Source organism: Aptenodytes forsteri, unplaced genomic scaffold, assembly GCF_000699145.1.
Source record: "Aptenodytes forsteri isolate BGI_AS27 unplaced genomic scaffold, ASM69914v1 Scaffold142, whole genome shotgun sequence".
NCBI lineage: Eukaryota > Metazoa > Chordata > Aves > Sphenisciformes > Spheniscidae > Aptenodytes > Aptenodytes forsteri.
In genome coordinates this window covers 4,231,455-4,256,006 of record NW_008794598.1, presented here as the reverse complement: position 1 = coordinate 4,256,006, position 24,552 = coordinate 4,231,455, and the positions used below count along the sequence as shown (strand labels likewise).

The 24,552-nt window shown below is 58.9% G+C and overlaps 1 protein-coding gene across 1 annotated transcript in view; it reads left to right on the top strand.

Annotated features, from left to right (window-relative positions):
* The window catches only part of FOXP4 (forkhead box P4), a 45,917-nt gene that overhangs the window by 114 nt on the left and 21,251 nt on the right, over nucleotides 1-24,552 (top strand). The window contains 4 exon segments of the mRNA XM_019470339.1: nucleotides 1-85; nucleotides 9,423-9,512; nucleotides 17,996-18,118; nucleotides 20,141-20,227. The exon segment at nucleotides 1-85 is cut by the window's left edge and continues 33 nt beyond it. Of these exon segments, the coding sequence (XP_019325884.1) occupies nucleotides 1-85; nucleotides 9,423-9,512; nucleotides 17,996-18,118; nucleotides 20,141-20,227 (385 nt within the window).

Here is a 24,552-nt window from a genome sequence, read left to right as displayed (position 1 = left end):
GGGTGGAGGGCGCGAAGCAGCTGCGAGCGGGGAGACCAACGGCGAGATGAGCCCCGTGGAGCTCCTGCACTTCCAGCAGCAGCAGGTAGGAGGGACGCCCCGCTTCCTTCTCTTACCTCCCTTACACAAGGCAACATGGAACTGGGTCCTTCGAGGATTTGGTTTGGGGGCGACACGCGATTTTACCTTCCCCTCATCCCTGGGGCTGGCCCAGGAGATGGGTTGCACCAGACTTGGTCATCCCTGTTGAAGCTGGGGTGCAAGTGCTGCCCCAAAAAGCAGATGCTGCCCCAAAAAGCAGGTGCCTGTCCTTTGGGGTGCACATCCCTCAGGAGATGGAGCCCATCCATCCGTGCAGCTCGTGGGCTGGTGCCTGCTGCCCCAGAGGTGGCTGTGTTTTGGGGGGAGGTCCTGCCTGCGCTGGTGGGGTCTGCCTGCTCTGTCCCCCATCGGTGCGGGGAAGGTGGTGCAGGAAAAGGAGGAGGGCTGCGAGAGCAGAGTAAGGACCTGATGGCTGTAAAATAAGGAGCAGGTTTTCTTTGTGTCAGTATTTGGTTATCCAGGTGGGTGACCAGAGGTGGTCCCCCATTCTCTGGGGCTCCTGGTGCCTTCAGTGGAAGAATTAACCTCACATGCATGGCCGAAAACACGTGTGACCACAACATGTGCATGCAACAGTTCTGTCCTTGGGCACACGTGTGTGCACCTCGGGGAGCCCATGCACGGGAGCTGTGTGGCACACGTCTCCCCTTGCACCGTGCACGCCCGGGCGGCAGTGGGAAGCGGGGGGACGGGACGGACGTGTGTGCGTGCCTGCAGGTTACCTTTCAAAACAAACTTTGGAGAAAACATAAATTTTCCTCCTCGGATACTAAATAAGGCAATGATCCCTGCCTCGGATGGAGATCGCCTCCCTGAGCCATAAATTCCAGCGTGAAAGCTGTAAAAAATTGCTGTGTCTGATACTTTAGTAGTGAGTGCTGTAAATCCATTACCTGAATAACAGCCGTTTCTCACGCAGTTAAGCCCCTGTTCCCCTGATCTGAAGGGTAATCATGCGTGTAATGCTGCTGCGAGTCACCCCTGCCGAAGGAGCCGCCGCTCGCTCCCCTCCCCGCACCGGGGACAGCCCCGAATTTCACTGAGTGGCAGCCGGAGCCAGGGGTGAATAGGAGATGCTTGTTCCTGCGACGGCCGAAACGGTGCAGATTGGAGGGTGGGCAGCGTGGTTGTGAAACGGGGTTACCTCCTCCGGAAAATAAGGGGGAAAAGGGGCTTTTGCAATGCGGAGCGCTGCTGCTGTTGGCTCGTCCCTGCGGATGCTGCTCCCTGAGCTCACCCGGTAAATCCTGCCCTGCCCAAGGCACGGCTGATGTTTAATTTTACCCTTTTGCATTTCTTCTTTTGGATTCCTGGTGTAATTACCCTGGGAAACTCGCCGGCACGTGGAATTATTAAGGCAGAGGGTTTGGTAAACTTCCAAAAACAAATGACATCTGCAATGACAGCACCTTGGGGGGAGGAAAAAAAAAACCCAACCCGAGGACTATCAATCTTCATGCTTCAGGGAACAGGCTGAGCACCAGCTGGGGTCAGGAATAAATGTCCCCATATATAGAGTTTTGCACAATTAGGTGCTTCATGAAGGCTTTACACCATCCTCGGGAGCATCCAGCATTCGCCCCTTGGCGGGCTCCCCCTCGGGAGCATCCAGCATTCGCCCCTTGTCACAGGCGGGCTCCCGGACCACTGGGCTGTTCCCGTCTGACAGCTCCTCCGTCCCGGCTCCGCCGCAGCTCCTGAAATGTCAGCACTCAATCCTTATTTAACTATATGAAATCCCCAAGAAACGTTAGGAAGCCTGGAGGGGTGGGAACCCGCCACTCAACCACCTCACCTAGGCTTGAAGGGCCACCAGTGGCTTAAAACTCCACGTCCGTAGGGGTTTGCTTGGGCGATGCAGCTCCCCGGGGGCACGTGCTCCGCCCTCGTTTTTGGCTGGTTTTGCACCTTTTGGTGAAACGAGCTGGCTTTGACCTTCTTCGGTGCCCACAGTCTCTCTGCTTTCACCCTTTTGAAAGGGTGAACCCAGACAGCCCTGGGGCTTGTTTGGGCTGCGGGGACTTCTCAGGTTAAAACACCTCTCTGAGGATGCTGCCCAGAGGTGAGTGCCCCGGGTGGGAGCTTGCTGGGGAGGTGTGCGTATCGCAGGGTGCTCAGGGACCCACCGAGGTTGTTTTGTGGCCTCTGGGGAGTCCCTGGAGCAAGAAGACGTGGGTGTCTGGCTGCACCAGCCCGGCTTTGCCAGGACAGGGTCTGCCAGCTACGGCGCCGGTTCTGCTCCACCACAGAGTGCAGCTTTCTGTCGCCGTCCTCGGCTGTGCCTGGTCGGTCTGTCTGCCCCGAGCCGTGCAACTTCAGAGCATCCCGTGGTCTGGAGAGCCTGGAGGGAGATCAGGAGCCTGGCGGGATGGGGTGGGGAAAGGGCATCCCCCTCCCCTCCCTCCCTCCCTCTACCCCCAGCCCAGGGGACGGCGTTCGGGTTAAATCCCTGGATTTCAATGGCGGGATTTGGCTGAAAAGCTTGAATAGCGCACGCCCGCATTGTGCCGGGGTTGGCGGAGGGGAGAGGTCGGCCGGGGGCATGGGAGGGCTGCCCGCCGGCCGGGGTCTCCCACCGCCGTTGCTGTGGGAACGTGGCGAGACCTCCAGCGCGCTGACATCCTCTAACCGGGCTCCAAAGGGCCCCGCCGCCTTTGCGCATTAATGAGTTTTTAACGTGGTGGCCGGCCCCTTGCCCCCCCGCCACGCCGGCCCCCCTCGGTAATCCTCGGCGGAGGAAGGCTTGGCAGAAAACGGGGGCAGCGGGGCGATGGGGGTGTCGCATCCCTGCGATGGGAGAAGGATGGGGGATGCTCTGGCTCGGGTATCGGGGTGCAGGTTTTTTTTGGGGAGGGGAGACCCATGGGCGGGCACGGGGCTGCTCTCCGGTGGTTCGGGTCTCTCCAGGGTTTCCTTGAATTCCTGCAAAAAATCCCGGGTCTCCAACTTATCCCAGCCTTGAATTCCTGCAAAAAATCCCGGGTCTCCAAGTCTTATCCCAGAGCCGTGGTTCAAAAGCCGTGGGGTGCAGAGAGGCTGGATCTCGGGGGTCGTTGTGGCTTTTGGGGTGCAGGGGGTGGCGGGGCGAGAGCGCAGAGGTGCTCGGAACAGGGACGTCCTGGGGGAATCGCGGGGAAAGTCCCCGAGCCCGGCGGCCGCACGGTAGCTCTTTCCAACTTGCAATTCCATGGAAAAGGAGCCATCTGGAAAATCCAGCCGCTCTAGCGTTGTTTGGTGGTTTTTTTATATGCAAAAAAAAACCCCCCCAAAACTGCAGTTTATTGCAGGCACATGTCAAAGAAATGTTAAGTTATTAAACAAAAATAAGACTAAAAAAAAAGGCAGCAAATTAGACTTTTTTTGGTAGTTAAAGAAGGGTGCGGATGGGGGGAGGAGGAGGCACTTCTCTGCCATAGGAAAGATACCGTTCCATGAAACATGTGATCAGATCTCAAATATATTGTGTAATCCGCTATTATTAGGGTATTTAAGATAAAAATGAGACCGGAGCACTTAAGTGAAACTCATCTCTCTATTAGGTTCCTTGATTTATATTTCATATTTTACTGAGTACAAATGCGGGAGGGGTTTTTTGGTTTTTTTTCTTTTTTTTTTTTCCATGGGGTGGGATTGTCAGGAGCTTGTTCCTTGTGTTCTTCATTAGTGGAAATGGGTTTAACCCCTCGCCTGCGAGGACTGAAGAGTCAAGAGTGGAGGAATAAAGTCCAGAAGCATTAGCGTGTGCAGCGAAAGGGAGAACAGCTGGGGCCGAGAGAGAGGCACGGAGCCGGTTGTAAAAAGGACTTTCCCCCCCCCACCCCCCGCCCCTGTGAAGAATTGTGTCATTTTTGTTAATTTTGATCTCTTTGAGCCATTTGGTTCTGGTTAAGCAAGACCGGGGCTGGGCTGGGTGGAAGTGCTTCTCAATATGGCATCATTTACCGTTAATATCCATCTAAAAATATCTCTCTGTGTGTTGTTTTAATAGCTCTAATTCTGGAATGTGACGATGTCATTTTTACGAGGTTAGTGTAAAAAATCTTTTTTTTTTTTTTTAACCTTTTTTTCATCCCTTCCCAACCTCTTTCTACCCTCCAAAAGGAACGGAGGGAAAAGGGAAGACACAGGCTCTCTTTATAGATCCTCTTTCTGCCCCCTTCCTTGCAAAATTCTTGGTTTAATATCATTTTTAGGGTGGCTTTTCACTCACTGGAGGTTAAAAACCCCATGCAAAGCTTTGATCCCATCCAGGTGGAAAATCCCTCGGCTATTTTTGGGCAGTGGTTCCCATCGTGGGCTGGGTCAGCCCGCTCCCCCCTGTGCGGCAGGCAGCCGGCGCGCTGCTTTTGGCTCCGGCAGCTGGAGCGTCCGGGCACCGCTGGGCGTAATTAAAAAGTACACCCTCGTAAAATGAAATACCTGGTAGAATAAGTTAGTTTAAAAATACCCTGGGCAAGGTTTTTCCATTGCGCTGTTTGATTTTTTGGGAGGCTGGGGCTTGTGCTTTTAGAAAGACCCGTGGACATCTCCATCCTCACCAAACTTTTTTGAACCTCTTGACCTATTTCTTCCCAATTTGACCAGGCATCGGGAAGCCTCGAAGAGGCTCAGCTCGGGCAGGTTTTGAGGAGGAAAAAGACCGCCAGGCAGGGATGAGGGATTAATGTAGGGGCTGAAGTGTGAGTCGGCCACCCTAAATGGGGTGGGAGCCACCGTCTCCTCTCCCTGGGCTCCTCCATCGCTGGGGCCAGATGGGACCTGGTGCTCCCCGTGGGAGAAAGTGAATTTTGTGGCGTTTGCCGTGGGGAAGGCAGCCCAAGCTGGCCCTCCTGCCGTCCTGGGACGCCTCCATCACGTACAGGGGTGGAGGTGTGGAGTCCCGCTGGCCGGAGCACGAGCCTTTTGGGGGAAGAATTAGTGATAATTCCCAGGTACGTTGGGTGGAAGCCGGGATAACGGGCTGCTTCCCCGCCGGCGGATGAGATGCTTTTGCCTGAAGTCAGGGGGAGGATCCAGCCTTGGTTTATCCAGTGAACTGGAGGGACTCAGTGTCTCCGAGGAGGGGAGAGCGTCCTGGGTACCCCGAGAGCCCCCTTCTGTAGAAGAGAAACCTGTGCTGCCGCGGGAGCAGCTCGGAGCTGGTCCTGGCAGGGTGTGTGCTCTCTGGACAGAGCCTTTGCCGTGCCTGGGATTAATCCCAGGCATGGTTTATTTGCTGACCCCCTCCCCGTCCCAGCACACGCTTCCAGCATCTCTCCCTGCAAAAACCTGGTGTGTTACGTGCCCCCGTGCAGCCTGAGGTAGTTGTGGGCCACCCCCAGCGAAGTCCGGGTCGCCATCCTCTTCCTCAGCCCTGAAGGGTGTTGCTGCTGCTGCTCTTGGGGAGGGCAAAGCCAAACAGCATCAGCTCTTGACGTGAGTGTCTGAGACGTTAACAAACTTTTTTATGGGATAATTTGCTGATCAAAGGGAGCCATCCAGGAGCATGATGAATTTGACACAACCCATTCGTTCCTAATTACGGGTAACGTGCTAATGACTCTTGAATAACACCGTGCAGCAGGATACAATTTTTTTAAAAAATCATTTTTTTTTTTTTTCTGCGGTTCACAGAGCCAGGAGGTGAAAGCCTATCCACTCCTGTGGGGGAAAACTTTCTTCTTTCTGCTTTCACGTCTCCTCAGCCCTAAGGAGACGTTGGGGGCGACACCTTCCTTGCTCATCCCTACGGAAAGGCTTTATCCCGCCCCCCCCAGCACCTGGGCCGGTCCTCCTGCCCTGTGGGGTGAGGGTAACAAATGCAGGTAACGCAGGGCTCTGCATCCTGCAAGTCAGTTCTCGGGGCTCCACCTGCCTCGTGCAGCCGTGCAACAGGTTTGCAGACGCGGGCGCTGCCAGCCAGCGCATCCCTCGTTTGCAGGCTGAGCTGAAGTTAGGCTTAAGTGGAAATTGCTGCCGGGTGGTAGGGAGGGAGGGGGCAGCTCCGGGGCGCTGGCGGAGAGGCCCCTGTGTGCAATTGTAAGGCCATGTCATTTTTTTTTTTTTTTTTTTTTTTCCTGTAAATCTTGTAATTTCGTGCTTCAGAGCACAACAAAGTGAGAGGGCCAGCGGGGAGTGAATTAAATTCCCCCCTGAGGCGGCGCGCGGTGGGCGGCCAGTGGTGGGGCTGAGCCAGCCGGGCGCTGGGGACTCGGTGGCACCCACAGGCCAGCCAGTATTTGGGTTTAGAAAGAGAGATTCTGGGAGAAGTCCTGCCTAGTGCTTTGCCTGGGTGCTGGCGTTATGTCTCTTCTGTTTTTCCTCTCTTTGCTGTATTTTCCATACCTGCCGCACTGAGTTTTGTTGGGCTGGGGCAGGGACCTGCCTCACCGGATCCACCTCTGTGGGATGGTCCTTACAAACACCGGCGGAATTTCACGTGGTGCAGACGGAGAAACCAAATCCGTGCAAACCTCTGTCAAACAGACGCATGGAAAAATAGATAAAGCTCGGGCAGCCGGTGTGCACGCAGGGGATGCAGCCAGTGGTCCGGCACCCACCCTCGGGTGGATGCCTTGGACCTGCCGGCTCTGCTGGAGGCTGGTGCTGAGCAGCCATCGATTGAATTCCTCCACCCTTGGCTTTTAACTGGAATTACTGTTTTCATTTCAAAAAGTAATTAAAATATCAGACCTTGAGCTGTCATAACTGTCACATGGTTTTTGCGCTCGCATTACCGATGCACATCTATTACTGTTAATAACAGGGAAATAACATGCCCGCAGAGAAGCGTGCCTTGCGCTGGGGCTGCGTCGGCTCTGGGCCTTGGACCACGGGTTCGTACCATCAGTGATTCCCAGCAGCAAATTGCCACGTTTGTCCTCAAGGATTTTATTTTTTAATCGTTTGGATAAAGTGAGTTTGCAAGTTAGTGGTCATGCAGTTTTTGAGCATCCCCAGCAGCCGGCCGGGGATGCTCGGGAAGAGGCTGTGGGCATGGGGCAGCTCTGGGTGCGCCCGCGCTGGGCACGCCGGGCTCTGTCCGCTCCTGGGCGCACCCTGGGTGCAGCCCCGGCAATTCGCCGTGGGAGGATAACATTAGGATCCCAGAGGCTTTTGAAACTCCTTTTGACTTTCTCGGGGCACATGCATGGTGACAAACACAGCCGGGCAGGGTTCGGGAAGAGGCTGTGGGCATGGGGCAGCTCTGGGTGCGCCCGCGCTGGGCACGCCGGGCTCTGTCCGCTCCTGGGCGCACCCTGGGTGCAGCCCCGGCAATTCGCCGTGGGAGGATAACATTAGGATCCCAGAGGCTTTTGAAACTCCTTTTGACTTTCTCGGGGCACATGCATGGTGACAAACACAGCCGGGCAGAGCAGAGGGTGTCGTGTGCTGCGTTTGGGGCACAGCTGTTGGGTTTGGGTCCCTTGCTAAGAAATGATGTTTTTTGTAAACAAAATAGGCAAGGCTGTGTCTGCTAAACCCTCTGCATACAGCCTCTGGCTTCGGCAGCGACTTTAAGATTCCCTCTCATTTTGCAAATGCACTTCTAACGCCTGTCCACGTGCAGGGAGCGGGTCGGAAGGCTTTTATTCACAGAAAAAACGGTGGTACAGCTCGGACATCCTTTGCTTTAAATCTGTCCCCTATGCTCTTCCCGAGCAACCCCTGCGGAGAGGAGCACGAAATGGGACCTTTTGATTAAAACGCAGGTAACGAGTCTTCACGGATGCTCCGTTGAGCAACTGCTTCAGGGTGCTGTGGGTGCTGCTTGGTTCGCAGAGGTTAAATAAATAGTGAGTGGACTGGAGTGGTGTATTAAGGTGCATCCACACTGTGGGCGATGCCACTCCGGTTTGCAAGCGGATTTGGCAGGGAGGGATGGAGAGGCGGCGCGCGGGCTGGGGCCTTTCTTCTTTATAGCTGGAAATGTGGAGAATTAACAAGCGGCCCTTTCTCGGGGCGCGCGGCCGCCTCCTGGAAGCCGGGGCGGTGATTTACGGCTGGGGTGATGACAACCGGGGGAACCCGCGTGCCGCTGGCAGCACTGCCGAGCTGGGCTCTGACCCCGCGCCGGGCCCTAATGCAAACCTGTCCTGCAGGCAGGGCTACAATGACTTGGTTGTTCAGAAATGTACCCAAAAAGAAAAAAAATTCTTTAAATGCAAAAATAAGGAGTGTACGAGGAAGCGGGTCTGGGAGCAGCAGCCGGGGACCACAGGGTTGTTTTCGTTAGGGCTTTATTCCCTCTCCTGGCTCTCAGCTCCTGAATGAAGCTCCTTTTCTCGGCTTGCACGCACACCGGTGCTCGCCCTCGGCCATGCTCGCCTGCGACTGGCTGGCTCTTCTGCCGGCTCGCACTTGCTCCTCTCTCCTCCTTGTCTCTTTGCAGGATTTTCCTTAATTTCACTTACTTTCTTCGGCTGCCGACGCTGCTGTGCACGGCTTGCTCACGGTTGCTTGTGCCTGCATGTGTTTCCACAAGTGTTTTTTATTGATTTATGTTGGTTTCTCCCTCTTTTGCCTTTTGTACGACTTCTCAGCGAGACACCTTCATCCCTGCAAACAAGTTAAGGAAACCCATAACTTTCTAGGCAAACACCCATAAAAATAAGCAAGTTTCATTGTGGTCACTTGGGCGAGTTGCTAAACTCCTCCTGCGTCACCATAAACTCTGTGCAGACGTGTCCATAGATTATTAATTCAAGGTGTAATCCTGCACTTGGCCTGACCCGAATCTGGGTGGTGACTGGGACTTTTCGGTGCTCCGGCGTGACAAAAATTAAATATACACGGTAGCTTTAGACACAAGGGATGTCAGCTGCAGCAGAAATGTAGTGGTGGTTCTGTGCAAGGAGGGAATAAATCAGCCGGGAGCCGGCGGCCCCTCTGCCGGACCTTTGGTCGGGTGCCGGTTGTGCCTGGCCGGGGGACGCGTGTGCCGGGGCTGACCTGCGTGAAAACCTGCCAGAGGCAGGAAGATGCTGGCCCTGGTGACTTGCTGAAGACGTGGTGGGGGTTTTTGGAAGAGGGCAGGATTGCCCCCAGGTCTCCGTGGCCCAGGCCAGGGGCATAGCTCTGGGGGGTTAGGGAGAGCGGTGGCCTGTAATGGGATGTACTGGTCATACTGGTGTGGCAGGAGAGAGCGTGCAGGGAGCATCAGGGAGTGCTCCCCTCCTTGTGCATTGCCTGCACCCCGCGAATCAAACCCGTGGGGAACCAGTCCGGCTGGCCCTGTGTCCGGGCGCTGCTCCGGGGAGCTGGAGGGGGAGCGTGCCCGGAGGAGGGAGGAGGAAGAGGGCACCCTTCCTCCTGCCCACCCTGCTGTGTCTCTTTTGCAGGCTCTCCAGGTGGCACGCCAGTTCCTGCTGCAGCAGGCCACGGGGCTGAGCTCCCCCAGCAGCAATGAGGGCAAGCAGCCGGCGGTGCAGGTGAGCCCCGAGGACGTGTGTCCGTCCGTCCGTCCCCCCATCGCCCTCTCTTCGGGAAGGGCTCAGCTGCAAACTCATGCTGTGGGAGAGTGCACGTGCAAACACGTTGCCTCCGTCTTCAGGATGACCAAAGCATGCCGGGAGCCCACAAAGGGTTAAATCCCCTGCAAACCTCCAGAAATTTGTTGGGGTTTTTTGGGGAGGGGTTGTGGTCCCCATCGTGTGCTGATGTGGTGGGAAAGGGTGATGGGAGGGAAGGGCTGGCTCCAGGCAGGGGACAGAAGATCACCGTGTGCCACCATACCTTGGGACAGCATTTTGCATAGGGAGGTGCAGAGAGTTTCCCAGGGTCGGGGCACCCCAGGATTGATGCTGGGTGCTGTGAGCGGGGCGCAGGGGCTGGATAAGGGACAGTCCTTTGGGGCTGGAGCCAGGGCAGGTCGGCCACTGTGGGACAGCCGCTGGGACAGGATGAAGGCCCATCTGGGGTGGGGTTTTGTGGCACTGGCAGGAAGATGGGGCTTTGGGTGGGCGCAGCACCCTTGGGTGGCATCCTGCTCCCGTAGGGGAGAGGGGACCTCCCCTTTGCTCCCCCGCTGCCCTCCTCCGCCAAAGGAAAGGGGCAGAAGGGGGGGGGTGAACCCGGAGAGAGGGGGAGGCAGAAAGAAGCAAAGCCCAAGCGATGGAAAGTGACAATTTAAATAGCTGTGCGGAGGGGCTCTCCCTTCAGGCTAATTAAATTTATCGGAGAACAGCAGGTTACCTTATTAGAGCCACGTGGGTTTAATTAACAAAGGAAAGTAATTAGCACAAGCGTTCTCAGAGCTGGAGGTCCTGCCTATGCCAGGCTGAGCCGGCGCGGTGGCAGGTGGGCGGCGAGAGCCGGGGCTGGGACGGGCAATCGCCGGCTCCTCTCTCGGCTTGGCGAGCCGCTTGGCCGAGGCACAGCTGAACCTCAGCCGGCAGCGAGTGCCGTCCTGGTGCTGCCAGTACCCGGGGTGGGCTCGCAGGGGCCGGGGGAGCCCGGAGCCCCCCCCGGCTGCCCCACCAGGTTGGGAAGCGGCAGCTGGGTATGAACCAGTGGGATTTAGTCAGGGCTTCTGCGGCACAAACAGGCAGCTTTTTCCAGTGGTGCTCGCAGGAAGGAAATGCAGTCACTGCATGGAAAATGTCTGCGAAGGACAAAGGCAGCGAGGGTGAAGTCAGATTCCGGTTAACCAGCGCCTCGCTCCCCTCCGTGGGTGCGTGTCCCTGCCCGCGCTTCTCCTGCCTGCACTTCTTCCCCTGCCCATCCCTTGCTGCTCCCTCTGCCGCTTCCCCTGGCTGTGATGCACGCACGCTTCGCTCGCTTGCCGCTTGCTTAACGTCCCATTCCCCCCTTCTCTGCTGCTTTCTCTCGCCTCCCCTCCCTGCCCATCTGGCCGGCGGCTTTGCCGGAGTGAACTGGATCTGCCTTCCTCTCCCCTCCTCCCTTTTTGTGTTGCAAAAGGACTTGTGAAAGTTGTAGACGTGAGTCAGAAATAGCTCATAACTCAGCAGCGACCGGCCTCTTCCTCCCCCCCACCCCGCCTGCCCGGCCAGCAGCTGGAGCGGGATCTGACCGAGGGGAGATAGAGGATTAAGCAGACTCCTTTCAAAGGAAGTTTATCTAACAGCAGTGGTGTGGATGAGACTGGCCAGGACGGCTGGAGGAGGAGGAGAGGAAGGCTGGGTCCCAGTGCAGCAGCCCCTGGCTGGGGAGGGAGGGGGGAGTGCAGCCAGACCTGGGGGTTCATCGCGGTGTTTGGGACCCGGGTTGCCCTCGGTGCACCAGCCCGCACCCCCGCGGGCTTTGCCTGCAGAGACGCAGCTGCACCGCAGCACCCCGGGGCTGGGGACTCGATTTCCACGTCGCTTGGGTATTTTGGGGAGAAACTGTTTCAGTGGCCTCCCTTCAGCTCGCCGCCGGCCGGCTCCCAGTCCCAGGTGAAGCGAGCAGGAGGGTCTCGGTGTCGGCAGGGAGAGCAGGAGCCCAAACACCCAGGAGCGCTGCGAGTTCCCCACGCTTGCTGACACCATGCGCTCGCATTTGCAGCGAGCAGCTCCCTGCCACCTTGCTGATGGGGACGGGACGTTTATGGGGCGCCAAGCCAGCAGGAATATTAATGACAGGCGGCGACGGCGTGCTCTTAAAAACAAACAAGGAGCTGCTGGGCTCGATAGGGATCTTGGGGCTGGCTTTTTTTGGAGTATGAACCCTCTCTTCCCCCAGATGCCTGGAGGTGTAGCTGTGCGTGGAGAGCCTCACAGCTGACACTCGAATTACAGCTGCATCTAAAAAAAAAAAGCCAAAAACCCCCACATTTTAAAATGGTTTTATTTCTTTGCAACTTTAAAACTATTAGAAACTTGGCGGATGCTGACGAAGTGTTGCATTTGAGGACTTTTGCTGCAGATGGGCTGCAGGGCGCTCCTCTCCTGCGCGAGGCTGGTCGGGAGCAGCGGATCCCCCCTGGGATCCTGCCAGCATGGGGAGATGCTGCCGGAATCCGGTAAAGCCCACGGTACGAGGTGCTGGAGCGTGTTTGGAAAGGCAGCGCCCCATGTTTTCGGTGCCGGGGCATTGCTGGCTTGGAGGCGCCGCTGAATCACAGGGTACCCTTTATCGGGGTCCCTTCCCCAGTTCAGCCCCTGGAGCCAGGGGTCTCCCAGCCTCCGGTGGGAGCAACTGGCTGAGGTTAAAAAGCCTCTGAAATGGGAGAGGGGCTGAAGGGCGCTGAGGGAAGGGGAGAGGAGTTTGGAGCAAACTGCGGGAAATTGCTTTTCTTTTGTCTGCTGCGGCGGGGAGGGCAGCGGAGCGGAAAAGTGTATTTTGTTGATTTGAAACTTGAGTGAAATGGGTAATGAAGACAGATCAATACCAGCCCTTCTGCGTTCCCTCTCCAGGAAAAAATACAGCAGCCCGTCCGTCTCGGCTCACGCGGCGCTAGATTTTTCCATTTGAACTTGCAGCACTGCCGTCTGTCCCCGCTCCCCCCCGCCGCTCCTCCTTCCCAGAGCCCCTGTCTCTGCCAGCCCATAGCCCCTGCCACTGCCGCCATCCCGCTCCGCCGTCCCCGCCGCCGTGATGGCAGCAACGGCGTTTTGGATTAGCGGGGGAGCAAAGGAGTCACTTCAATCCTTGCAGATTCCATCGGCGTGACGAGCCGTGCCAGCACCCCGTGCCCATGGAGGACATGTGGCCCCCCGGGGATCCTGCCCAGGCGATGCTCGGGGGCAGCGGCTCACCCCAAGTCGCAGCAGGGCCGTGCCGAGGAAGGGGCTGCCAGGCAGCGAGCACTCCAGCACGCCGCCGCCTCTGCCGCTGGCATCCCCCAGCCAGCTCCCTTTCAACTTTTAGCGACTCGCAGCCCAATTATGTGTGATTAGTGCCTCCCCGGCGGGGCGCACTGCGCTAACGAGGACGCATGTTGGGTTGAACACGCAGGGGATTGATTCCTCCTTTTCTTTGCGTGCAGCTGAACATCAGAGGCTGGTTGTCCTCCACGCAGCTACGCTGGTGCCGACTCGCCTGCTCGCCCCACGCTGCTGCCCTCCTCCTGCCACCCCCACCCGGGGCAATTACTCCTTTGGTGCTAAGGCTGCTCAAAGTATTCATAAAATAACCCCACAGCCTCAAATCCCAGCCTGGCACACGGAGCTGGAGGTCCCTTGCAGATGTGGGTTTGGTTTCTCCTCTGACCCTGGGTAGGTTTTGGTCTGTCGTCTCTGTCCCATCTTGGTAAGGTCCAGGCACAGCGCGGTGTGAGCGGAGGCGGGGTAGAGCAGTGTTTGGGTGGCCCTGTGCCACCCATCAGGGCATATAAACCATGGCTGGGGTTACGCCGATGTGAGTGGCATCACTGCCTGGCCCCGGGCGTTTGAAGCTCTTGCAGATGGTCTGAGCCAGCTGAATCTCGGAGCTCGCCCAGGGATGCTGAGCGCAGGAGGGGACGTGTGGATGTGCCCGCGCGCTTTGGCTGGACTCGAAGTGTAAAGGTTTGCTCTTCTCCAGCTGCAGCAGCGAGAAGCGGGTGCTCTGGGGGGGATTTGCTCATCCCCTGCCTCTAAAAACAGCAGACCTGAAGCTGCTCTTGGTGACAATTGCTTCCCCCCTTCTATTCCCAGCTCCCGGCCTCCCTCACCAACCTCCTCTGTTTGTTTCTGTTAGTTTTGGAATTGAAAAGGATGTTCAAAAAAAAAAAAAGGGAAAAACAGCGCAAACATGTTTGCTGTTGTTTCTAATTGGGAGTTAAAACCCGAGATTAGATCAGCGACAAGGATGTGCAGCGCCTTGGGCTCTGTAGGAAGCATCGAACACCCCAGGTAGCTGGCGTGCGCCCGCCGCAGGGAGAGGTTTGCTCGTCCCGGCAGCCCCAGAGCCCCCCCCCAGGTCAGCGGGGATGGGGGGGGCCAAGGTCTGGGCTGCGCCTGCCTTGGCGCAGGAGCTTGGACCTGTGGTTTTAGGTGTGGACCTGGAGATACTCCTTCCCGTAGCGGTGGCAACGTGCTGCCCCCGGCTCCCTGGGGACACGGCAGCTCCTGCGGCAACCTCCCGGCGTGGGTGCCGGCATGGCTGGGAGGTGAAGGTCAGTGCAGGGATGCTTTGAGGCTGAGCAAACCGCGGCCTTGCTCACACACCCCGGGCTGATGGGGGATGTCCCGGCTCCCGCGCTGTGCCAAGCCAGCTGTCTCAGGAGTCAGGAGGGCGTCCTTCTGATGGCAGCCCCGCAGCGCTGAGAGCCAAGACCGGCCGGCAGGCCGGGGGTTTTCCCTTAATATCTTTCACCCAAAAAAAAAAAAAAAAAAAAAAGCTAAGAAAAATTTAAATAAAAGCATCGCTCCCCCATCCTGCTGCGTTACGCCCGGCCAAATCCTGTTTCGCTCAGCCGGCTTTGGCAGAGCTGCTCCGTGCTTATGCCGAGCGCCGAGTTTCCCCTGTAATACCCGTCTCGTTTTCCACCCGCTGCCTGATGATCTGCGTCCGCCCCATCCTCTGGCACGGAGGGATTACAACCGGGACCGCCTGGAAAATCACCCCCTCAAGATCCCGCTTGCCGGTCGGAGCCGCAGCGCCGGGACTTTCTGGGAGGCAGCCGGAGCTGTTAGTAAGCAGTTTTGCGGAGTGGCAGCCGGCCAAGGAGTGAGTCAAACCCTTCCTGACTCGGTGTCTGGCAGATGCCAGCTCATGACGCGCCGGCCGGGGACCAGCCGCTGCTGCGGGGCTGGCTGCTGGGACCTGCTTCCCGAGGGATTTGCTGGGTGCGGTGATGACCGCCGCATGCGAGGACGGTCCCCGGCTGATCTGGTGCCCGGGGAGGGACTTCGCTGCCGGGTGGACGGGATGCAGAGGAGGCAGCTGGGTGCAGCTAACCCCTCGTACCCGCCCTGTGCCGCTATGCTCAGCGCCCTTTAGCTCTTGCTTATGTTGTTGACTGCCTGGATCTGAGCCTTTGAGGTGACCATTGCCCAAAGCCCCCCTTGTAATCCGGGGGTGCCAGGCTGGCCTCGTCCCCTGCCACGGGGAAGCTTGCACACGGGCCGTCACCGAGTGCCGTGGCTGCAGGTGAAGGGGCTGAACCGTGCTCCTCGGCATCCCGGCAGGCTGCGCCGTGCCGTCCCCCTCCCCGTTAGCAGATCAGCTGCCGGCGGGTTCCCCCGTGGGGCTCTCGGCCGGGCTGGGGGCAGACGTTTCCATCCCCGTCTCATTTTGCCAGGCAGCAGCTGTCACCGTCCCCAACAGGGGCAGCTGGGGCTGTCACCGGAGCCCGGGGCGGAGAACCGCAGCACCGTGGTTTGCTGCCCCACGCCAGGGTCGAGCCGGCTGCCAGCGGCAGCACTGCAGCCTCCCCGGCACCCAGCATGCGTGATGAATGACCGCAGCGGGAGCAAAACTTGCTGTATATGGGAATTTCCCCTTTTACTAAAGAAAGTTCCTGCCCTCCCTGGAATCCTTAGCCGGGAGGGAGACGTTTCCACGCTGGGGGGGAAATTCTTCGTACAGCTTCGGCGTCTGTCGGGGCTCGGGAAGGTGGTGAAGCCCGGATGCCCCTCGCAAGAGCCGGCACCGGTTCGCCCCGTTCACACCTCACCCCCTCGCGAAGCCGCCGCCATTTCCCCGTGTCAGCTCCACATCCGAGCGCGGAAGAAAAAGCCATTTAATGCAGACAAAGGTTGTATGAAAATATAATTCTGCTTTTGTTATCAGCCATCAAACTCTAAAAAGCGTCGCTTTTGTTTTCTTGTAACATTGTGAAAACCTCGTGTCGGATCGAGAGCTGGGGCCCTCTCGACTAATCGCCTCTCCTTTGTGTTTTTAGATTATAGGGGCAATTAGTGTTGTCAAAACCTCTGGCAATTCTCTTTGCTCTTGACAGGGTGTCAGTCCGCTGGGCGAGAAATGGAAGGTGTTATAACTCTCCGGTAATTAGGATGCCTCCGATTTGAAAATGCCAGCAAACGTGTACGAGGGGCCGCACGGCAGCAGTGGGGGCAGGGAGGCCGCCCGGATGGGGGTTGCGGATGAGCAATTAATTAGGGGCTCTCATTCCGAGCACGTTGCCAGCTGATGAATTGGCAAAGGGAAATTAGCAGGATGCTTAGCTCCCAGCGAGCAGGCGCGCACCCCGCTCGCTCTTGTCTTGCCGTCCTCGCGAGCTTCCCTCCTTCCCAGATGTTCACCGAGGGCTTTGCACAGCTGTCTGCGAGCACCTGACCGTCGAAACGGCAGCTCTTCACCGGTGCTGGTGCCGCGGGGGGTGCTCGGGGTTCTCCTGGCTCTCCGTCAGGCGTCGGCAGGTGCCGGAGCCCTCGCAGGGCTTTGCAGCTCTTTGCTGGGGATGCTCCTGCATCCTCCTGAGCCCTCCACCAGCAGCCAAGCCGGTGCAGTCGAAGGCGCCCCAGCAGCAGCCCTTGGGTGTGAACACGCAGCAATTAATCAATAACTCTGACACGAAGGCAGCTGGGGGGGGGGAATCACCGGCGACAAATGAAACTCGGCCCGCTTGCGACGCCTCCCTCCAGCAAAGTGCCTGAGTAAACAGATAAGCCTTTGCAATCTCCCTTGAAGGTCAGCGTGCTCCAGGCCGGCCAGACGCCCGCCACGGACAGGAGGGACTGCATGGGGCCGCCCCTGGGGTTCCATCCCCGCTCCCTGCCCTGTTGGGGTGGCTGGAGCCGGGGGGCAGCCCCCAGGGTGGGCAGCAGGTCCAGACCAGGAGCCTGGGCATCGCTCGGGGTCCTGGGCAGGAGGGGCTGGCGCATACCGGACTCTCATTTGGACTTTGCTGGGTGATCTGAAGCCTGTTGCTTTGTTTCGCTGTCCCTCGGTTTCTAAGGTCCCAAGACCCATGAGGGAGGGGATGAGAAGTCATCTACTTTGGATCAAACTTGGGTCCTTGGCTTGCACAGGGAGCCTGGCTTGGGGTCTGCCACGTGCCACGCGCCGAGGAGTTGCCTTCTCCTGGGGTCCCCTCAAAGAGCCCAAGGCTGCTGGGCAGGGGCAGGCAGGAGGCTGCTGGTGGCTCACCAGCTCTTCTGCTCCCGACCGGCAGCGGTCATCTGCTGTCCTAGGAAAAGGGAGCATCCGGGAAGGGTTATTAAATTACAGCAGAGCCGTAACCCTGCCCAGAGCCTTGGGAAGGGCTTTGGGCTGGTGGGATCAGCAGAGAGCTGGGACAAGGCAGCTCTTGATGGCCGTGGTTGGGAAGGTGGTGTTGCTCCACCTGAGCAGGGCTGGCGGGGCTGGGATCCATCACCGACACCTTTTCCGGCGCTTTGCCGCAGGGGTGTGGACCCGTGTTATGATAACCAAAGGCAGGGGTTGGCAGGTTTTCTTAGCCCTCCCTCCACTTGGCATGGTAATTACATGAGTTACTGGTGTCAACTGGAGGTAAAGCTTTGATGTGCCTATGGAAAACCTGGTAACCTTTTCCTCAGTGCTCTGCTTTGTGAAGTTATTTGGGTGATCGGTATCTTCCCCGCTTCCCTTGGTGTTTTCCTCCTCCCTGCATCCTCGGGGACCCCAAGGGAAGGAACGGTGCCCAGCACCTTTCCCGTGCTCGCAGGAGGGGAGGGAGCTGTGGTTTGGAGCTGGCTGCCCATGTGCCTCTGGCTTCTCTTGATGCCTAATTCCCCCACCTAAATTGCATTTAAAGAAGGCCCTGCGGGCAGAGAGCATCCTGCCCTCAGGGTGGGGGGAGCTCATGGTTTAGGAAGCTTTGCCCCAGTGCCAGCTGCACTGTGGGGCATATCCCTGCCATCGCCATGTCCCCAGCGGTGGCCTCGGCATGCCAGGACAGACTGGTGGCCAAGGGCTTCACCCGAAGGTGACACAGGGATGGGGGGGGCATAGAGGATGCCCTGGGAGAGCCTGGGGGGTGGGAGGCACTCGCAGGCTGTTGGCATTTGGGGAGGGTTTTCTAGGGTTGGAATTGGAAGTGGTGACGTGTCCTTCCTCTCTGCAGGTCCCCGTGTCCGTGGCCATGATGTCCCCGCAGATGATCACGCCGCAGCAAATGCAGCAGATCCTCTCACCGCCCCAGCTCCAGGCCCTCCTGCAGCAGCAGCAGGCGATAATGCTGCAACAGGTAACGCTGGTCCTGGGCTGGCTGTGCGTCGGCCGGATCCGGCCAAGCGATTTCTCACCGGTGCTCGCAAATGCTGGCGCTTGTTGGGGGCAGGCAGATGGGTTCTTTCCTCCTTGGGCTTCTGCGTTCCCCCCATATTTCCTTGGGGATTCCCAGCATGTCCAGTACCCAGGGATAAAAAGAGCTGCAGGTGCTAACAGTGCTGTCAAAGCTGGATGCTGCTGCCCTGAGTCAGGGTCTCAAAGCCCAGAAAGCTCCTGCACGAGGGCTGGTTTGGGGCTGCCCAGCTCCTGGGGAGAGCTGGGGTCAGGGTGGATGCTCTTGGCTCGACGGACCGCAAGCAGAGCCCCCGCGGCCGCTGCTTGGGCTTTGGGGCAGGTGCCTGGGTCTGGCTCCAGACCTGAGCGCGTGGGTTTGTTTCTCACGGCCCCGCTCGGCTTTTCCGGAGCGCTCCGTCAAATGTAAAACGAACGGGGAGGAAAGAAAAAGGAGGAGAAGAAAAAAAACAAACCTCAACTCCGAAACAAAACAGGTCTGCTTGGGTAAACACCTCCCGCCTGCGGGAGGGAGAGAAGGAGAAATCCCACAAGCATCCTCCACACCCTTCCTCCTGCCTCCAGTACCTGTTTACTCCAAACAGGCTGATAAGGATTCAAGGTTGGCCCCAGGGAAAGAACAAAGGGTAAACACTACCCTGGGTGGGTCCTTCTCTGAGCCTCTTTGGAGCCGGATAAAGAAACACGTTTGACTGCAAATTAAACAACCCAGGCCGGAATAGCTCGCATTCTCCACCAGAAGAAAACCAAACATCACACCTCTCACCCCTGACCCAATGTTCCCGCAGCCGCGCTCGACCATGTTGCAGAGACCTGGCTTTGATTGGCTTTCGGGTAAACACCCAGGCTTTCCAAACCTGTTCGCCGACAGAAAAAGCAAAGTTGCTGCTGTCAGCGCTGTCAGCCCCGAGCTGATAAAGGCTTCCCGGCATCCAAAGGGGCATTCCTGAGCCATCGCTGTCGCCCCTGCGTCGGGGTACGGGTCGGGTGGGAGGGGGCTGCAGGGTCTCGCTGACCTCCCCGTGCCTCCAGCCCCTCCTGTGCGCAGCAAATCCATCACCAACAGTTTATTTCGGGGCCAGGGCAAGAGCTGGCGTCAACGCCAGCAGGTCCCTGTGCTGCCTCTTGCAGACTGGGACCCTCTTCGGTGGCTCATTGCGGGGCTAGGGTGTTTTTCTGTGTTCTACTGGCCCAGCAAAACCCTCTGTTTTGACTGGGGTGCTGCGAGGAGCCAGGTTGCCTGCGCTGTCCCGTGGTGCCCGTGAAGGGGGGTTGCAAGTCTGAGCCCCTGGCACTCGTGGGGTTGCACCGGCCAGACCACAGGCTACGGCTGCTCCCAGCCCCTTCCCAGCCAGGAGCCCCCCAGCTCTCACGCTTGCCAAGGGTGTTTTGGGGTCCCACCATGCCGAAAATGGGGTTTCTCCGCTGCTGAAACACTGGGTTATGTGCCAGAGCGCCTGGGCCCCCTTCTCTCAAGGGGGTCACCCACCTCCTGGTGTTTCATATCCTCCCCCTTGAACAACCCCCCCAAGAGAGCTGCAAAATCCCCGGGATGCACAGGAATTACTGAGCCGGGGGGTTGCGACCCTCCTTCCGGGGCCCAGCAGGGCGGAGGCTCCTGGACCGTCCGGTGGCAGAAAGCCAGGGCAACCGGTCGGCATTAAAAAAACCAGCAGGTTTGGCATTGGTGGTGTCTGGGGATTTTTACTTGCTGTGGGGATCCAGAGCCCTTAGGAGCGTGTGCCCAAGGTTTCTTCTGCAGCTGTGACTCCTTCAGCGGGTGCTTTTCCTCTTAACCTGCAGCCGAGAGCCTGCCCTGACGGCGTGGTGCCAGGAGCTGGCATGGCTGTGGCAAAGCCCGGTGCTGGGCACAGGGTAGTGCCGGGCAGGGAGATGGGAGCAGGGTGTTTCTGCTGCTAATCCGGGCTACTCTCTCCCCTCCCGTCCCTGCCTCTCTCCCTCCCAGTTGCAGGAATACTACAAGAAGCAACAGGAGCAGCTTCACCTGCAGCTATTGACACAGCAGCAAGCCGGAAAGCAGCAACCCAAAGAGGTGAGCTCACGCAGATGGGTTCTGGGCCATCAGATCTGGCAGCAAATAAAAGGGGGACCAGCACAAAACAAGGTGTGCGTTGAATCGCAGCATCCGGGGCAGCCGGCTGGGAGCCAGCGGGGACGGGACATGGGGGCATCCTGCTCCTGGGGGGTACTGGCACGGCTGGTCCGGGTGCTGGGAGTTCCTCCTCCTCCTCCCTATCTGCGGTCTGGCATGTGCACCGAGCTGTGTCGTTCTCAGCGCCGCGTCCTTGTCAGCACATCTAGAAACTATGGGGCGCGTGTGGGGAGCGGTGAAGTCAGCGGGTGTGGACAGGCAGCTCCGGCAGAGCTGTGGGACCCTCCCCGGCGGGAGAGGCAGGTCGCTGCCCCCGGGGACAGAGTGAGGGCTCCCCAAATCTTCCTTGCAGCGGGGGGACAGAGGAGGCTCGGCTCAGCCTTTGCCCAACGCGCTGGCCCTGCCCTGGGCAGGCTTTCGGCATGGCTCAGGTCGGGCAGCCTGGTCCTGATTGAGCTGGCACAGCAGCACCCTGGCAAGTAGGCAGGCAGGGCTGGTCAGGTGGGAACCCAAACCAGGGCTTTTCCTGCCAGGAAAGGCGGTTCTGCAAAACCCAAGCTCTGCGTGAAATAGCGGCGATGCCAGCAAAGGGATTTTCAATGGGAGACGCTCAGGCAGGGGATGCTGTCAGCCCCCCGTGACCAGGTCGGCAGTGGTGAGCCCTTTGCTGGGGAGGTGGTTGCATGGTGGAGAAGTGTTTATGCGGGTGTGATGGCATCAATCTTGTATAACTCCCTTTACCCAACAGATTTTACTGTCCTTTCCCATAGTAACGCACTCCAAGGTGTTGCGGCTGTATCAGCAATGCTCGGTTTTGGGGATGTGCCGGTCGCACGGAGGCTGGGGGTCGACCCCGACCAGCAGCAGGCAGACAGCACCGCTCCCTTCCTTTTCCTTATATATTTTTGCCCCTCTCTCTCTCTTCCCAGATTGGTGCACGTGGTCCCGCATTGGGGGTATTTTGCATTGCGCATGCTGCTGTATGTCTGGCATCACTGCCCTCTCTATCGGGCATCCTTCCTTAGGCTCCCAGTGCAGAGGGAGGTGGAGCTGAGCCGCTCGGTCCCTGTCCCTGGCCGAGCATCAGTAGCAAGCAGGGGAATGGGGTGCTGGGGCTGTTCATTGCAATCACCCCTCCTGAAATCCAGCACCCTGATTTACACTCATCGATTCTCAGCACTTAAAAATTCAGCTTTCTTTTGAGGAAGAAAGCATTTAAGGCCAGACTGCGCATTGGGGCGGCTGCAGCAGGGGCTCGATGGCAAAGCACACGCCAGCACTGGGGGAATAGGGCAGCTCGAGCGGCTCGGGGTCGGGCCAGCACCCACTCGAGCCTTCAATAGACTTTGACCCGGGCTTTCATTGCGGGATGTTGGCGTATTTACGCAGCGTGCGCGGGGTCAGGCTTTATCGGAGCCATCTCCAGGAGCTGGAGTAGCTGCTCGTGCTCCAGGAACGGGGGAAGCATAAATCTGAGCTTCCTCAAGGACCTTCCTCTTGGCCGTGGCGATGTTATATTGCAGCAATGAACGGGGATATAATTAAGCTCTAACAAAGGGCTTCCTTAGCGGGCTCCTGGTTTAAAAAGCGCACGTTAACTTTTAATTAAATGGTACAGAGGAGACAAGAAATTTATCCGCTAAGAAAGTCTGAGTGGCCAGCGGGGGGGAAGGGGCATTAGATGCTGCTAAAGGGGTGTGTGTCCAGCTCCCGGCAGCATCACCACCCCATGGCCGGGAAAAACAGCGAGGGGGTCCCCCCGAGTGGATGTCATAGTGTTTCCCCTCCCCAAAACCCTTGGCCGGGCTTTGTGGGATCAGCTTCACCCCATGAATTTGGGCAGCTGCTATTAATAAAGCCTGCGTTCGGCAGCAGCGTGTGCCTGCTGGGAACGGCGATGCCATTGCTTCCCCCGACGGCGCGGGGAATAGCTGGCGTGTCTGGGATGCCGCCGCAGAGCTGCTCTTGGCCGGCGTCGGCTCCTTCATGGAAATCCATGGCGGTATTTAATTACGGCCCCGCTGCAAGGTTTGTAAACCGAGCGCCTTCTGCTTTCCCTCTGCTTGATTTCAAGGACTCGCCTTGGTGTAATTGTAAGTCAGCGGCTCGTCTGCGAGCGCAGAGGGGGATCAGCAGGTGGGAACAGCTTTGTGCTGCCACCGCGCCGGGAGCAGGTAGCAGCCTCTCATGGAGGAGCGGCTCAGATCTCCCCAGGAGGAGCGGCGCGGCTGGAGGTCCCCCGGCGGGCGCAGGGAAGTGGAGGGCAGGAAAAGCGGGAGCGCGGAGGATGGAAACGTGTCGGAAGCGCCTGTCGGCAGCATCCTGTCCCAGAGGATGCGGGGGGTGCTTTGTGTCCACGGTCTGCGAGGAGCTGCGCCACGGCGGGTGGCACGAGGAGCTGCGCCACGGCGGGTGGCACGAGGAGCTGCGCCACGGCGGGTGGCACGAGGGGCGGAGCCAGGCGGCTGATCATCCATGCATCCCGCTGGGATGGGGCTGAGCTGCGGCACATCCCAGCCCATCCTGGAGCCTTTTCCTGCGTTAGGGTGTAAGGGCGAACCCCCAGCAGCATCCTGGGCACGGGGCAGGAGCGAGGAGCTGTGGAGGGAGTGAAGAGCTGCGGCGCAGGGCTGGGCCGGCTCTGGGCAGCCCCTCGCCCTCGTGGCAAGCGGCAGCGAAGCCGGTGTCTGCCGTCCAGCTCTTTCCCCGGCCGCTTTGCCTCTCCAAGCCCAGCTGCTGCAAGTGGCGCCCGGGTGCGGAGACCCCGATATCCCCCAGGGGTGAGGCCCCAGAGGGGCTCCGTGTCCCCCCAAAGCCGATGGCGGGGGCTGTCCCTCTCCCGAGTCTGGCAGGGCAGGGTAGGGGAGGGGGGTGGCGCGGGGGGGGCTGCCTGCTGCCTAACCTCGGTGTCAGCTTAATGAACTGCTCCTGTCAGTCCCGCGTGTCATGCCAAAACTCCTCCTGATGTGCTCATAAATCAAAGTGACGGCGGCTCTTACCCTGGTAGCTGCACCCAGTCATCTGCGTCTAATGTACGCCAAGCGCAGGCGAAGCTCCGGACCCCGAGCCCCCACGCTGGAACGGGAGACAGGGCCAGGATGGGGGGGTATGGGGGCCAGATGCAGGATCTGGCCCTGACAGACCCAGCTCCTCCAGCGGGTGCGGGGGTATCCCCTCTGGGAGGGACTCAGCCGGCATTTGGCAGGCTGGGGCTCGCCGAGGGGAGAGGAGCTGAGCAAAGCTCACGGGGCGATGGCCGGGGAGAGAGGTTTTCGATAAGGCTGGGGCTGAAATTCAGCCTCTCGCTGCCCTGCCTTCTCCAGGGCAAACTCTTGACTCAGAGCCCCCGGGCTGGCGGGTGCCATTGGGTAGGTCCACATGTGGGTGCACCTCTTCACCCATCGCACTTGGTGGTTTTGAGCCCGTGCAGTTTGTTGGCTCTGCCGTGCAGCGGTTGCTCTCTAGAGACTGGCAAATTGGCTTCCCTAGCGAGAAGTGGTCCTGGTTTTGGCTTAGCCCGGGCATTTGTGCATCCACGGGGAACCAGGACTCGTATTCCCGGGGCTGGTCCCTGTGTTCATGGTCTGGTGAAGCTGGAAGGATGCGCACATGGATTTGAAGCACATGAAGGTGCAGGTTCAACATGGACAGCATCGTCCCTGCCAGAACCACGCATGGGTCGGGGCTGCCCGGTCCCCTGGGGGCTTGCGGGGGGGTCTGACTCTGCCGGCCGCAGCTCCGAGGAGGCCAGGTCGGGAAACCCCAGCCAGGCTGCGAGGCGCAGGCGACGTGCCCCGGGGATCCTCATGACTTCATCCGCTCCCAGTTTCCTCCTGCTCCGCAGCCTGGAAGTGCCGTGAATGAGGCTGTGTTCACACGGAGCCCAGGCTTGCTCCAGGGCCCCCCAGGGAGGGTTGCAGCGGAGCCGGGAAGAGGAGGAGAAGCCCATCCCATCCCGTCCCATCCAGTCCAGTCCCAGCTGCCGTTTCTAACCAAGGCGAGGACATGCGTGTCCGTCCCACGTGGTGGCAGCCCCCAGGGAGGGTTGCAGCGGAGCCGGGAAGAGGAGGAGAAGCCCATCCCATCCCGTCCCATCCAGTCCAGTCCCAGCTGCCGTTTCTAACCAAGGCGAGGACATGCGTGTCCGTCCCACGTGGTGGCAGAGCTTCCCCTCGCAGGGGACGGGGACAGCGCTGCCTCCGTAGGCCCTCGGGGGCGCACAGCCTGGTACTGCCTTTTTTCCTCCATCGTGGTCTCCTCCGCTC